At 39.5% G+C, this 14,861-nt stretch overlaps 1 protein-coding gene across 1 annotated transcript; it reads right to left on the bottom strand.

The window, feature by feature from the left end:
• Positions 1-2,743: 2,743 nt before the first annotated feature.
• Positions 2,744-14,316, bottom strand: nr1d2b (nuclear receptor subfamily 1, group D, member 2b). Its single transcript, XM_079590529.1, has 8 exons — positions 13,767-14,316; positions 12,206-12,421; positions 8,335-8,423; positions 7,671-7,815; positions 5,991-6,655; positions 5,689-5,874; positions 5,338-5,548; positions 2,744-5,010 (listed from the first exon to the last, which is right to left on the bottom strand). Exons 1-8 carry the CDS (start codon positions 13,783-13,785, stop codon positions 4,814-4,816), a joined length of 1,728 nt encoding a protein of 575 aa, XP_079446655.1. The 5' UTR covers positions 13,786-14,316; the 3' UTR covers positions 2,744-4,813.
• Between the last annotated feature and the right edge of the window lie 545 nt (positions 14,317-14,861).

Genomic DNA, 14,861 nt, shown 5'->3' with positions numbered 1-14,861 from the left:
CCCTTCGTTTGAAGTGTGGTCCCGAAAAATCTTCGTTTGAAGGGCTATCTGGCCCTTCCCCTTAGCCCTCCCCCTCCAACCAAAAGAGAATCGAGACAGCCCTACCCCTTCACGTGCACGAGCAAAACAGAGGGGAAGGGGTAAGTGAAGGGGTAAGGGGTAGAATTGGGATTGGCCCCAAGATGTGGACCAGGGCAAATGGGACTACAGGTTCTCCCCTTTTTTTTTTTTTTTTATAGATTTTTTATCTTTATTTCAATAGACACTTTCTACTTGTAAATCATCTATCTCTGCAATCTCTTTTCTTTTTTCTTTTTATTATTGTTTTATTATTCCTTCTGTATGTGTATCTGTTTCTCTTGTGTATATCCCGTTTTATATTTGTTATCTTCCACAGTGAAATAATTCAGTGACAATTTGTCAGTGCTAATGCTGGTAACTTTGTTCGTAAGAAAAACACAATAAAGTATTGGTAAAATTTTTTTTTAGCTTTTAGATAATGCATCTTGACTTGAGTGTTTTTGATCATATAAAGTCATAAGAACAATTAGATAATTAGAAACAAGATTTGTAAATTAAAAAATAAATAAAATTAATTTTGGGGTAATAATCTAACACTGGCCCACCAGATGTCGCTCCGAGGCCCACCGGTTGAGAATCACTGCTTTAGTCAATTAATCTGTGCTTTCTTCCTCATCCGGTTTATGGGCAGTTATCGTGTTCAGAAGTTGTTGATTATTAGATTAGATGATTGCAGATAGGGTTGCCTGCTGGGTATCGTGCAGGGATATTTTTTTTGTTTACTTCTTGAGTAAGTTCTTTAACAGCTTTATCCTGCTGTTTCAAACAATCAAACATATAATCCCAGTTACCTTGTACATGGGCAGTAAACTGATAAATGTCCTTTCCAGGAGTGTCCTTTCGTCCCTCCCTTTCTTTCACAGGATTGGATCAGACCAAAGTGATCTCCAGATGTGATTGGTGTTAATAGACCAAGGAGCAAGTGCTCTGCTCAATCTGTGACTTTCTGTTGGTCAATTGCTATTGTGCCTTTGTGTGTTTGCTACAATGTGTTGCTGCTGCTAGCTCGCCTGTTGTGTGCAGTAGTGTGAATTTTGGTTTTAAGTTGATATATTGCTGTCAATCTCATTTATTTTTGTATAGTTTGTAAATTATTGTAAATATCTTTTCCACTCTTGGAACCTGTAGGGGGTGAGTGCGATTTCTTTTGTAAATACTGTTTTCCATTAGATATAGGGAGATAGAGAGGTATTTTTATTTTATTTTGATAAGGAATTTAATTGTTCTTGCTAATAGTTTGTTTGTTGCTTTGGCCTTTCCTCATCCCTGAAGTTGTTCTTTTACTTGTGGTCCAGTAAATAAAAGTCTACAAAGGATCTTTGATGGCCAATTCCAGTTTATGTTGCGGCTTCACCCAAGGCGGGGTCGTAACATAATTTGTAATAATATTTTATCATAGTAATAATACTATAATAATTAGTAATAATACAGTATTACAGTATTTAGGGTCTAATAAATGCAACCTTGGTGAGTGTTAGAGACTTATTTTAAAACATTATACATTATATTATTCTATTAAACATTATATATATTTTGAACAGTAGTGTATGTCTATCCATTAAACTTCAATTGGTTTGACTTTAGATTTGTGTCTACACATTTTTTGAGTCTTTAGCTTTCGATACAATGGGTCATGGAATTCACCATGAATGTTTGAGTCAGCATTAGGGGGATTGTAAAGTGGTTTTCATCATATGAAGAATGCTGATCTCCCCGTTCACAGGGGAGAACCTTTGCGGTGGAAATAGGAAGCTCTATTTCCTCCACTCGTCCCATCGTTTCTGGGGTCCCTCAAGGTTCGTGTCTCTGCCCTGTCTTTTCCTTATATATGCTCCCTCTGGGATTAATATTTCAAAAGTATGGTGTAGCATACCATTGTTATGCAGATGTTACCCACATGTCTTTTTTCCATTGAAATCTAATGACATCTCGAAATGGTCAGTTTTCCTTGACTGTCTGGACGAAATGAAGCTGTGGATACATCAAGTTTCCTTCAGCTGAACAAATCTAAATAGAGTGGTGATGTTTGGCCCATCAAAGCCAATCAGCTTTCACTTCATTTGGGCCCTTTAGTGTTATGTTAATACTCAGGTGAGAAGCATTGGTGTGATTTTCGATTCCGAATTGAAATTTGATAAACAAATGAATGCTGTGGTAAAGAGAGTGGCAAATTGAGAGGCTTCCTGTCTTTTAAAGATATGGAAATTGCGATCCATGCATTCATTTCGTGCAGATTGGATTACTGTAATTCTCTTTATTTGGGGTTGTCCAAGAAGTTGTCACGGCTGCAGCTGCGGCGCAGAATGTTGTAGCCAGATTGTTGACTTTGGCATTGTTTAATGGTGTGTTTGTGTATATGTTTTGTAAGGTTGGGTCTATAAAGCACTTTGGTCAACTCGTGTTTATTTTAAATGTGCTTTAGAAATAAAATGGATTGACTGATGGGTGCAAAAATAACTAAATACATGGAGAGAGATCAGCATTTATCGGTTTATTTTCTTAATTTATATGTATTTAATTATATATCTATATAGAATATATATTTATATAGCTTACATTGCTTTCACAGAGGAAAACAGACAGACTGGATTATGGCAACACAATGCTGACATTGATTGAGCCACAGGCTGAACAATGAGATGGCGAATCCAACACCAAACATAACTGAAGATACTCCTTTAATGTATTCATCTACAGCAGCATTGATATCAGATCCAACCCGAGAAGAGTTGATGCCTAGAGCTGACAGGTTAAGAGGCATTGCAGGTGTTCCTTTGTGGAGTTTTGGGCCATATCCTGTTTCTTTTTCCTGTCTGGTCTAAAGGTGCTCGAGTATGAGCTTAACATTATGTTGAGTATCTGCTTACTGCAGCTGATCACACAGACACAATAATTCTACAAGAACTTTCACCGAAAAGACTTGCCCAAAAGAAGAAAAAAAAAACATTCATAAAAGAGAAATGAACAGAATTACAAATATATGAAGTGGAGCGTTTCCTCCCAAATCATCATTCAAAAAATTCATCATAAACATTCAGCCTGAACTTATCACCCATACAGATGCGTAAAATCGGCAGGTGTCAGTTAGGATGTGGCCTCAGCTATAATCAGACATTATGACATCACTGTGGATGGCTTTGTGTCTCATCAGTACCGAGAGGAGCATGCATTCTTGTAGTGATAATACGCATGTTTTACTCCTTTTGTCATTCAGCATCAATAAACATTGTATCATTACTAAAAGCCCTACGAATCAAAACATTTACACATTATGCAGATCTAAAATCAGAAACATACTCTATGCAAGAACGCAAATGGTTGGCCAAGCCTGGTTGAATATTGGAGATAACACAAGGAGTCACCTTCAAATTTCTGTCCCAATAAACCAGATGTGTCATTATTCAGGTAGCTATCTATAAACTTGTCAACAGTTGAACTAACTTTAACTTGCTCAGCAAGATTCTCTCCGAACTGTTGCTCCGCCATGGCTGACCTGAAAGCGAAAACTGACTGTAAAAGATAGTTTGTTATTGTCCGCTACAGTGTTGGCAAGCCTTACGGTCTTTTACCATTCATAAAATTGAGCTTGCATAGCAAGAAGCGTTTGCTTTCACATACTTGAGTAATTCAGGTCTAATGATAGAGTGGCTTCCTTTGCACTTAACTACAATGTTTAAGACAGAAACAAACTACAAAAATAGATCTATCCATTAAATATTCTTTTGAGAAAGCTCTTATTAACATCTTGTTCCACATTCTTCCATTTCATAGTTGGTGCTTTTTGTCTTTTCTTGACTTCAAATTATTGAAAGGGCATCAAACTGTACTGTGTGCTACTGTCTTGTTTGTTAAACTTATGTTAGACTATCCCTTCATAACCCCTCCCCTTATTAACACACAGCTTTCATACGGCCACAAGATACCTTACTTCCTCTTTTCTGAAAGTATTAAAGGTCCCATATTGTCAAAAATGAAATTTCCTGGCTTTTTCATGATAACAGAGGTCTAGAGGCTATGAAACTACCATATAAGTTTCAAAAGTCGATCCACAGACAAATGCCCACAGCCTGCATAAAGTAGCTGTGCCTTTTCATGAGTCGTTGTGACTTCCGTATACCGTAAATGTGATGTCAGAACTACTCAGTCACCGCCTTTAGTCACCACCCCCACCAATGGTGGGTCACTCAGAAAACAACAGGCCAATTAGAAGAGAGGCTCATGAATATTAAGTAGACAGGCCATAATCTACCTGTTCTTGGCAGAGCTCCAATATATTCTTAAGGACATCAAAACCTAAAATAAAACTTCAGAAAGGTGTACAATATGGGACCTTTAATAGACCAACAAGGACCAATCCAAAAACAGTGAACGTGTCACTTATTGCACAGGCAGTGTAAATCTAAAAACTAATTCAAGATGCCTCTGCGTACACACAAACCCCGTAATCATACAAACTCTCGTAAGCATCTACAACGAAACCCATCCAGTTTGTGTCTGTGGGTCGTGTGCATTAGCACAAACAGAGGCGTTTTACAGTATAATGACTTAAGTATCTGCTCCCCACTCCCTCCATATTTAACCAACAGTCCTCATGGGGAGAAATGTTAGCTAAGTGGCTTTAAGTGAGAACAGGCCCCGCAATTGGCTTAGTGGGCCACAGAAATGGGCCTGGAGGCTCTTAATGTGGATGGGAGGGAGGGGGTGTTCCACAGTTATGGGGATTGGTGGGTGGTCAAGGTTGAACCTTGAAGGCCAAGAGCTGCTCAGAGTGCATGTTGTTGAGGGAGCGCAGATCCGGAAGTTTGAGAAGCAGTTTAGTAAAGATGGCAATCTCGTTGGGGTGGTTCTTGGTGATCAAGCTGCGCAGAGCTCGAATCAAAGTTTCCTGAAGTGCCTCAACTGAGTTGACGTTCTCAAGGCCAGAACGATCTATGGGAACACAGCAGAGGAATTAATTTCACAAGTTTTCGTTGGAACGTTTATTCTTGTTCTGTATAATCACCATGACCTTCCTGACGTCACTTCTTGTTACTAAGTTGTCTAAGTCAAGCTCAGAGCTCAGTCAAGTTTCTTAGTTTACAATTAAATGTAAGTGTGATCTACTCGTAACTTTATCTTGAAATCGTGACCCTAAATTGCAAATATTTAATTTAAACCTTAAACTCTCATTTCAATTTGTCATTTCAACATCGTAGATACAAAACTATAAAGTATATGGTCTGAAAACGGTATGACATAACAAAAAGTGATAATTACCTGCAGACACCAGCACTACAGCCGTGAAGAGGCTCATTTCCTCCTCGCCGAGGTTAAGAGCTTGCAGCTTCTCTGTGAAGTCAAACATTGAGTTGAGGAGATCTCCAGCCCCCAAAGACCGCAGAGCATCCACTCTATACTTCCTGCCACTCAGAAATGTAACCGTCCGCTGCTTCACATCGAACAGGGATGTAAAGCGTACCACCAACACCTACAGACCAAACAGGAAACCTCAGGTCTTGTTACAGTTCAAATTAAATCGTATAACTTGCTATAGGACTCTGTTATGTCACAATGATTTTTTTAATCAGATTCATTCATTGCAGAGATTCTGTTGTGTTTTGTTAATACCTCAAAGGTGCCAGCCTTGAGCAGGCTGACCTGGTCATGTTGGGATAGATCTTTGAACCCTGGGATACGCTTTGCAAATTCCACCACCTCTCTGACAGCCGGGGTGAAGCTCATGGAGAACTCCTCCCAAATACTGTGTCCCGACTTCTGAGGATCCACATAGGGTGATGTATTCATGGGGCAAACCTGTGAAATAGGATCATGAAATATATTTAATGAAAGAGTATACATGAAAGAGTATTTGTATGGACTACAGAAATTTTGGTATTGTTATTTTGGTATTGGTACCCTGTGTAACTCACCAGGTGCATCCTGTTAACCCTTCCGATAGTTTGGACACCAAAGCTGCCATTGGCATGAGTTTCATTGTCATTATGAGCTCCCAGAGAGAGGTTCTGCAGAGATGTTCCATCGGGGACGCTGTTAGGCAGTCTGACAGGACAGCTGCTCAGAGTACTGTAATGTCGGCTGGAGTCTTCAGTCCCCTGTGGAGCACAGCTCGACTGTGGCTCCTGTTTGCTCAATGAGGATGTATCGTTCTGGCGGTTCCAGACATTCTGGGTCTTCCCTGTGAAACAGTTGTAATTGTTAGGGGCTTCAGAAGGCACACTGCCCTGCTCCTGATTGTACATGAAGGTCTCCTGCTGTGCCCTAGTAACTGTGCCGATGGCCTCCTCCTCCCCACTGTCAGTAGCACTGAAGGAGTCTGAGCTTTGGCTCGTATCCATGGCGATCAGCAGCTCGGGGTCAGGGCTGGTTTTGGACCGGTTGCTCCTGGGGGAGGTGGAGGAGGAACGAGAGGAATGGCCAGTGCTGTCCTCGGAAGCTCCATTGGTGGCTGAAATCTGGTTGCTAAGAGGCAGGGGCTGATTGCCGTGGCTGTTGCTCATCATGTTGTTCATTGCGTTCTGCATCTCGAGCAGCATGCGCTGCTTCTCTCGTTTGGGAATCCGGCCAAAACGCACAGCTGAAGAGCAGACAGTGTCAGTTCACAGACTTTAACAGACTGAGACTTATGCTTAGAGATAGAGATAAAAACTCACTGTTTGGATTTAAATAGGCAAATGCTTAAGAGTCTATGACTGGAGTATTATAGCAGAGATTATTATGTTTCTAGCATACGATGTGTTTGGCAACAGTTCTTTTGACCCCTAACTGATGGAGTGTGTAGCTTTTAATTACTTAAATAACATGTAGGAAGACATATCATGGCCATATTCCAGGATGACAAAGCCAAGATTAACATGAAAAATCATTTTCACAAATGAATTGGCACCTCTGAGTCCAGCACCTTAAAATCATTGAAAGTCTTTGGGATGTGGAGTAGACTTTACATTGTCAATACAAGATTGTGACCAAAAAATGAATGAAATTACTATGTTATGATGAACATAGCCTCTTGATGGAAATAACATCACAACATTAATTCCCATCAAGAGGTGCATAATTTTTTGGTTAAGATCTTGTATTGACATTGCAAGAGTCCAGCACTGTGTAAAGTCTCCTCCAGCACATCCCAAAGACTTTCAATTAATTTAAGGTCTGGACTAAGAGGTGCCAATTCATGAGTGAAAATGATCCTTCATGCTCCCTTCCTAACTATTCTTTCACAATTTGAGCCTGATGAATCTTGGCTTTGTCATCCTGGAATATGGCCATGATACATCTTCCTACATGGTTGTTTAAAATATTAAAAGCTACACACTCCATCAGTTAGGGGTCAGAAGACCTGTTGCCAAACATATAACATGCTAGAAACATAATTATGTTTAATAATTAAACATTTGCCTATTTAAATCCAAACAGCTTTTTTTTTTTTGGCGGAACAGTGTATCATCTATCTACGTACAAATTACATTTACTTTATACATTTAATTTATTTATTAATTTGTCCTTTAAGGTTTAAACCCTGAGGTCACAAATGTCGGCCTGTAACAGATTTTGTTGATTGGATCTAGGACACAATGTCAGCTGGAGCTCACCATCTCTGGACATGCCCACGAGCAAGCATTTCTTGAAACGACACTGCTGGCACCGGTTCCTGTTGATGCGCATAATGGGACAGCTTTCGTTCTTAAGGCACTTCTTATACTGAATGTTCTGCTGAATGCTCCTCCTGAAGAAACCCTACAGGTGGTAAAATGAAAGAGATAGAGAGAAATGTAAGGGTCACAGTGCCCACACAGAGAGTAACAGGTGTCGAGCCTTGGAGTTGGTATGGAAAGCAGGTGTCCCTCTCAGGGCTGATGACACTGTTCTGTCACAGATCTTTGCTCTGATAGTTGAACAGGCTGCTGAGTAGCAGGCTTTCTGGTTATAAATAAAGCAAAGTGATATCTCCTTCAGGGAGATGCACAGGTAGATGTGACCCAGATAAGGCATGACAGCCATGTCACATCAACCCTATCTAAATCAACCACAGCGACACCAAGGACAATTTAACATGAAAACAGACGCTATAAAACCGCCTTTACTGAGAAGTATGCAAAACCGAACACACATGAGAGTGAAAAATACAGATTTTCACACCCCTTCTGAGCTTTTGACTTAAAAATACTCTGTACTTCAGAAATAACAAATGAAACCTCTAATGCTTATAAGTTAACACTGAAATGTGGCTGTAGACTCACACTAATATTTTCTCACCTTACATCCCTCACAAGCGTGAACGCCGTAGTGAAATCCTGACGCCACATCTCCACACACTTTACATAGCAGCACCAGACCGTTAATCTCTGCAGGAGCAGAAATACAGAGAGTCAGATGAAAAAGGCTCTGTGCTCAGTTTGGCTTTCTCCTTAGAACAGCTGCTTTCAGTTTCCTCAAACAGCTAGAAGACCATTACTTCATGAAGCAAACCAGGGCAAATATAATGAATCGTGCAATGTTAAGTGACAAATATCAGATCATTACTCTTAATTACATATTTATTCTAGGTTTCACTTTATTTTGATGGTCCCTTTAATACATTATGTTGACTATAACGCCCGCTTCACACATAATCCGTTTGCAGTGTGTATGCGGTGTGTATTTTTTCCCGTACCCATGTTAACAGGTCAGAGCTTTCACACTGTCCGGTGATCCGTTTCCGGGAGCGGTGCGTAATACAGCAGTGCAGCGATCGTTTACGCACCGAGTCTATTTTTGCTGTGCTGCACGCGCAGAATTAAAGTGACAGCGCATGGTTCGTGGTCAAAATTAACACAGATTGACATGAAAATGTAGTAATTTCATCATAAATGCATTTAATTAAATACAATGTAGTAATCTCATCACCATAAATGCATTTAATTTAATAAAATGTAGTAATCTCATCACCATAAATATGGAAGCTTATGAGTAGCAATATTCAATTTGATATGTAATATGCAAAATGACAATTCAATATGTAAAATGGCAATGCATTTCTGTAATTACATTTACATTTTCCCATACATTTGTGCAACGTTTGGTGCAAAATGAAAATGAAAATGCAATTATATAATTTACATTTGCCATTTCATACACTAGGTTTAATATGTAAATTGAATACATATTTTAACGCTTTATAAGTTGCAAAATGAAAATGAAAATGTATTACAGAAATGATTAGATATGTGTAACATGTTCAAGCAACAACTGTTGCAAAATGATCATTCAAATGTTATTTTTCTCAATTGCATTTACACTCACAGTCAAGACACTTACGATTGCATTTTCATTCAATGTCCCGCAATGTATGTAGCAAAATTCAATGTGCACATTGAAAATGCATTCCGAGCAGATCACGTCTGTCTCCGCCCCCTCCCGCCATGTCAATCACTGCGTGAAGGCGGGGTTTTTATCAACAACGGCTCTGGTCGGGGTATTACGGCGGTATAGGTCAAGAGGGTTGAAGTGAGGGAACATGGACAAGTCAGTTCCACAGCTTCTCCGAGAAGCTGCCCAAGCAATAGAGCGACAGTGTAAATGCTGCCCCTTCAGAAAGGCCATCGTCCAGTTCAAGCATGACGCCTCCGGATCGAAGTGGTGGGACACGCATAGATATTATATAGAGACTAGATGCCCAATTGGCCGCTGGGCACCGAGAAATACGGCCGCCATCTTAAACCGGTCGTACTACTAGTTTCGTTGCTTAGCAGCAGTTAGATTCCAGAGCACTGTGGAGCATTTTCCTGTTCTAATCGGCGGACCAGCGCAAATAGGGCCCGGGATTACTTTTAACAAGTAAATTTTAACATTACCGTACGTTTGGTTGTATTTTGTGAATAGAATATTACCAGATAATTGAGGAGGAGCAAGGATCTTTGATATTACTGTACTGAAATCGTAGCCAGCTAACGTTAGCTAGGCTGTGTTTACTGCATCACTCGGCATGGAGAAGTGGGGTAAAGTAATAATTACAAGAGCTTCTCGGTTATCAGATACAAGCATTCAACGGCCCTGTAGTATACATATATAAATATAGGTTATTTGTGTTTGCGCATGTGATATCAGGAAGCAATGTAACGTTAATAACGTTAACGTTAAGTTAGCTGTGTAATACACACATGACGGCGTCGGCGATGCGCAAATCGAGTGTGTGTGTGTGTGTGTGAGAGAGAGAGAGAGAGAGAGAGAGAGAGAGAGAGAGAGTGTGTGTGTCACAAATCATTATTGTTTCTTCAACTTATTAAAATATCTTACTTTACTGCAACTCTGTTTCTGCTTCTTTATCATATTTATAGTGTGTGATTCATAAAATACCGGTACCGTATATCCTACATCACATATTATGATTTTGGACGTCTGGTCACTTTATATCTTATATCAGAATATTATATTACTGTTAAGCCTACTATGAATATTAAAATATGCCGAACCATGTGTCCTGTATCATAGCTACATGAATGACATTTGCAGAAAAAAACCCCGCATGAAAATCAGTTCGGTCTTCAGTGAGTTATGATTAATTAAATGCGCTGACAGCTCATTGCACCGGCCATACAGATTACACTGAGTGGAGCGGGTGACCGGTTTAAGATGGCGGCCCCACGGCTCGACCGCGCTAATAGGCAGTAGCGGTCAATAGGGCGTCTATCTATATGATGTCTATGGGGACACGCGGTAAGTTGGCAGAAAGAGAAGAGGGGTCTGTCGTCAAACGGTTAACGTTAGGCCTTGGGTTGCCAACTTTCACTCGGGGTCTGGACTGTGTGGAGTGTATTTGACGATCATACTCTTACAACCATAGAGTGTCTGTACCAAAAGTGCTCGTTTTGTTTACCTGTTGCCGTGCCCGTGCCCCGCCTTCACGCAGTGATTGACATGGCGGGAGGGGGCGGAGACAGACGTGATCTGCTCGGAATGCATTTTCAATGTGCACATTGAATTTTGCTACATACATTGCGGGACATTGAATGAAAATGCAATCGTAAGTGTCTTGACTGTGAGTGTAAATGCAATTGAGAAAAATAACATTTGAATGATCATTTTGCAACAGTTGTTGCTTGAACATGTTACACATATCTAATCATTTCTGTAATACATTTTCATTTTGCAACTTATAAAGCGTTAAAATATGTATTCAATTTACATATTAAACCTAGTGTATGAAATGGCAAATGTTGCATTTTCATTTTCATTTTGCACCAAACGTTGCACAAATGTATGGGAAAATGTAAATGTAATTACAGAAATGCATTGCCATTTTACATATTGAATTGTCATTTTGCATATTACATATCAAATTGAATATTGCTACTCATAAGCTTCCATACATAAATGCATTTAATTTAAGTTAATAAAACGTAGCAAACGGAGTATGTGTGAAACGAGTGTAAGTAACATTGCCCATTCATGTCTACTAACTCTCATTAGAGTGTTAGTAGAGTATTAATAGACTGCTAGGGTTAGGGTTAAAATAAGTTGACATGTAGTTGCAAAGTTACTTCTGGTCAGTAGAATGTTGTGGCGCATCACAATAAAGTGTTAGCAGATATTAAGCAGTCAGTCTACTGATACTCTAATGAGAGTTTGTTGACATGTAGTTGCAAAGTTACTTATAGTCAACAGAATGTTCCAAAGGGACCATCCAAATAAAGTGTTATCTTATATTAATAGTTCCTTAATAGTAGGAATTAATTAGTTGGAATTAATTAATTAATGGTTCCTCCAAATAATTAATTCAATTTGTAGAAGATCATATGGTAACACTTTAGTTAAGGGTCCAATTCTCACTATTAACTAATTGCTTATTGGCATGTATATTACTAGAATATTGGCTGTTTATTAGTACTTATAAAGCATTTATTAATTCTAGATTCTAGATTTATTCTAGATTCCTTAATCCAAAACCTAAACTTAACAACTACCTTATGAACTATTAATAAGCAGTAATTAGGAGTTTATTGAGGTGAAAGTTGTAGTTAATAGTGAGAATTTGACCCTAATCTAAAGTGTGACCGATCATATTTAAATTAGTCTGTACTAAGAACATGAGATTGCAGAATGAAAACATTTCTGGTTCTCTTTAACTTGATTTAGATCAGTCTCTCACTTGTAATGCCACTTTTGGTGGTGGAGGGTGATCGTGCCTTCCCTCCACTGTGCCTCGGTGGGCGGGACTGAGAGGCCACAGGAAGGGCCTCGCCCTGTTGACCCTGCCCTGCGTGAGGCGGAGAGCAGGACTGATAGCTGCTGTTGGAGGAGTCACTGAGGCATGACTCTGGACTGGAGGCAGAGCTTGAGGAGCTAATGTAAGCTATTACCCCACCTGGTGGATGACACACAGAAGAGCAACAAAAGACAACTTCAGTTAGGAAAACTCTAATTATTTTTCTAGCTTCATCTAAAAAAAAGAAAATGTGGATAAGTGCATATATATTACGATGCATATGAGTTATGAGACATAGCCTAGTGGTTGATTCTAGCTTTTACATCTATCTGTTGACAACTGTCTCTACAAATATAAACATAGAGAGAGTATATGCAATCCATGTGTGGCAATTTACAAATAAAGATACAAATATTTTCTTTGTCCTTGTGTTTTATTTTGAGCTGCAAGCTTTCTTTTTGTCAGAAAGCGGACCAGGCTTTGTGTGCTCTTTCTGTATGGGTTGACCTGATTTCTGCTGTCCCACTCTCAATGGTTAGGTAACACCATTACATAATACCTTTTAGGGTGTAGGCTGTACCGACAAACAACTCAACTCAAATACTTAGAACTAACAAACATTGTCTGTTTTCAAATTCTAATATGGTATTATATGTCAATACTTACATACTAATTGCATGCTGGTGAGTCAAATAGAGCAAACCTATTATTTCCCTTGTTTACATTATTTATGTTGATAAAAATGTCTACCTGAACTTATTTATATTCAATAAATAATTGCATGCTAATGACCTCATCTCAGTGTACTCTAATCTGATATGTGTGTGTGTGCTTGTGTGTGTGTGTGTGTGTGTGTGTGTGTGTTTTATACTATATATGGATAAATAAATACTATACGTTTTTTGTGTGTGTGTGTGTGTGTGTGTGTGTGTGTGTGTGTGTGTGTGTGTGTGTGTATATATATATATATATATATATATATATATAAAAATAACAAAATGAATGGACGTCATAAGTATCGCAGTCTGAACTGTTGATCGACATGTTCTTACTTAGCACCGTTCCCACGTGTACTCGGCATGTCTTGTTGGGAGTGTAAAAGCCAAAAAGTGGGTCAGACCGCAGCCGCCTCACGTGTATATGGAGCTGCAGACGCATCCATCCTGCCACGCAATTTATGCAACAACTGTACGTCACGAATTCTCTCGACCAATCAGAGCAGACGCACAGGACGCGTAAACACAGATGCACATGGCTAGGCTGAGCGGTCCATGTGAGTTGGGAGACAGCAGTTCAATAGTAACCCACAATCTATGGCATAACAACACAAGCCTGACGCTTTTAACCTACTTAGAGTTTTCATGCTGCAAACAAACAACACCTTAATGCACAATCCACATTCACAGCATCACGTGAAACTACATGCTTATTAAAACTTAAGTGCACTGAAGGTATCATGGATTATTAAAGTCATATTCAAAAAGTAAAAACAGAATGATCTTACCAGCCTTTGTGGATTCCATTTCCTCCGACAGCTTTGAGCCCGAGTCACCTGTGTGGTAGTGCCGTTTTTACACGGTTTACAGCAACTATCTAGTCGCTGGGAGATTCTATAAACCGAGTTTCTCTCAAACACTACCTGAGAAACATTTATAAATAAATAAACAAGATAATCTGAATATATCAGCTCCAGGGACGAAATATACCAGCTTTGGGGACGAAAAAATCAGGTAACGTTACCTCCGAGAAAATGATAGCTAAATACATGTAACGTTAACGTTAATAGTTATAATAATTGGACTCATCTAGACCGGACAGCCAAGAGACCAAATCCACACGATTTACGTCTAATAAAGAGAGACTATAATAGCTAACGTTAGCTATGTCGACTCGAGTAGCTGTAGTTCAGAGTTGTGAATAAATCAAGGTTTAACGCAGAAAGAGGGCGCATGTAGAATGGTCGAGTGAAACTGAGCGTCAGTCTGTGCGCGGATGCCGCGTCTGCTTACTCCAGATCATGTGACCCACTCCACTGCGGCTCCTCCTCCTGCTGCATGAGTCATTATAACCCACTGACACACTTTCACTGCTCCTGCAGGGGCCTCCTGTGCACTCTCACCCAGGGACGGACTGGGGCTAAAAAACAGCCCTGTACTTTCTCCCAAATAGGCCCATCATCCGAACTGGCCATTCGCCCCTAGCCATGCGCGACAGACACAATCCCGGATGTCCTGATACTATGCCACAATAAATGAGAAAAGGTATTCACAGCATGTAACATCTCAAAACCAACGATGATAATTGGGGTTGTGTTTATTAATGAACTACTGTAATGGCTACAGAAACCCCAAATTACACAAACTTGTAATTATAAAACATAGTTACTATAGCCATATAACTTATAATTCGAATATAATGTAAGCAAATGAGAACTGTCTATTTCTGCAGATATATTCATCTATATCCGTCATTCAAAAAGGGAAACCGACTAGCAGATGCACAAACCATAAACAAAGCAGTGCTTGCTTACCGTTTTGAATATCAATTTTGCTAAACACTTTCTTTAACACTTTCCACTCTGCTCATGTTAATATTGAAA

The sequence above is a fragment of the Phoxinus phoxinus genome, assembly GCF_949152265.1.
Source record: "Phoxinus phoxinus genome assembly, chromosome: 19".
Classification (NCBI taxonomy): domain Eukaryota; kingdom Metazoa; phylum Chordata; class Actinopteri; order Cypriniformes; family Leuciscidae; genus Phoxinus; species Phoxinus phoxinus.
The sequence above is the reverse complement of the archived record's forward strand: the minus strand, read 5'-3'. Positions and strand labels throughout refer to the sequence as shown.

What these genes read in the sequence shown, in the direction of transcription:
- nr1d2b (XM_079590529.1), bottom strand. An exon ending in CGTGGGCATGTCCAGAGATG is followed by an intron (nt 6,656 to 7,670) that starts GTGAGCTCCAGC and finishes TCTGCTCTTCAG; the next exon opens with CTGTGCGTTTTGGCCGGATT. An exon ending in GGGTTAACAGGATGCACCTG is followed by an intron (nt 5,875 to 5,990) that starts GTGAGTTACACA and finishes CCTATTTCACAG; the next exon opens with GTTTGCCCCATGAATACATC.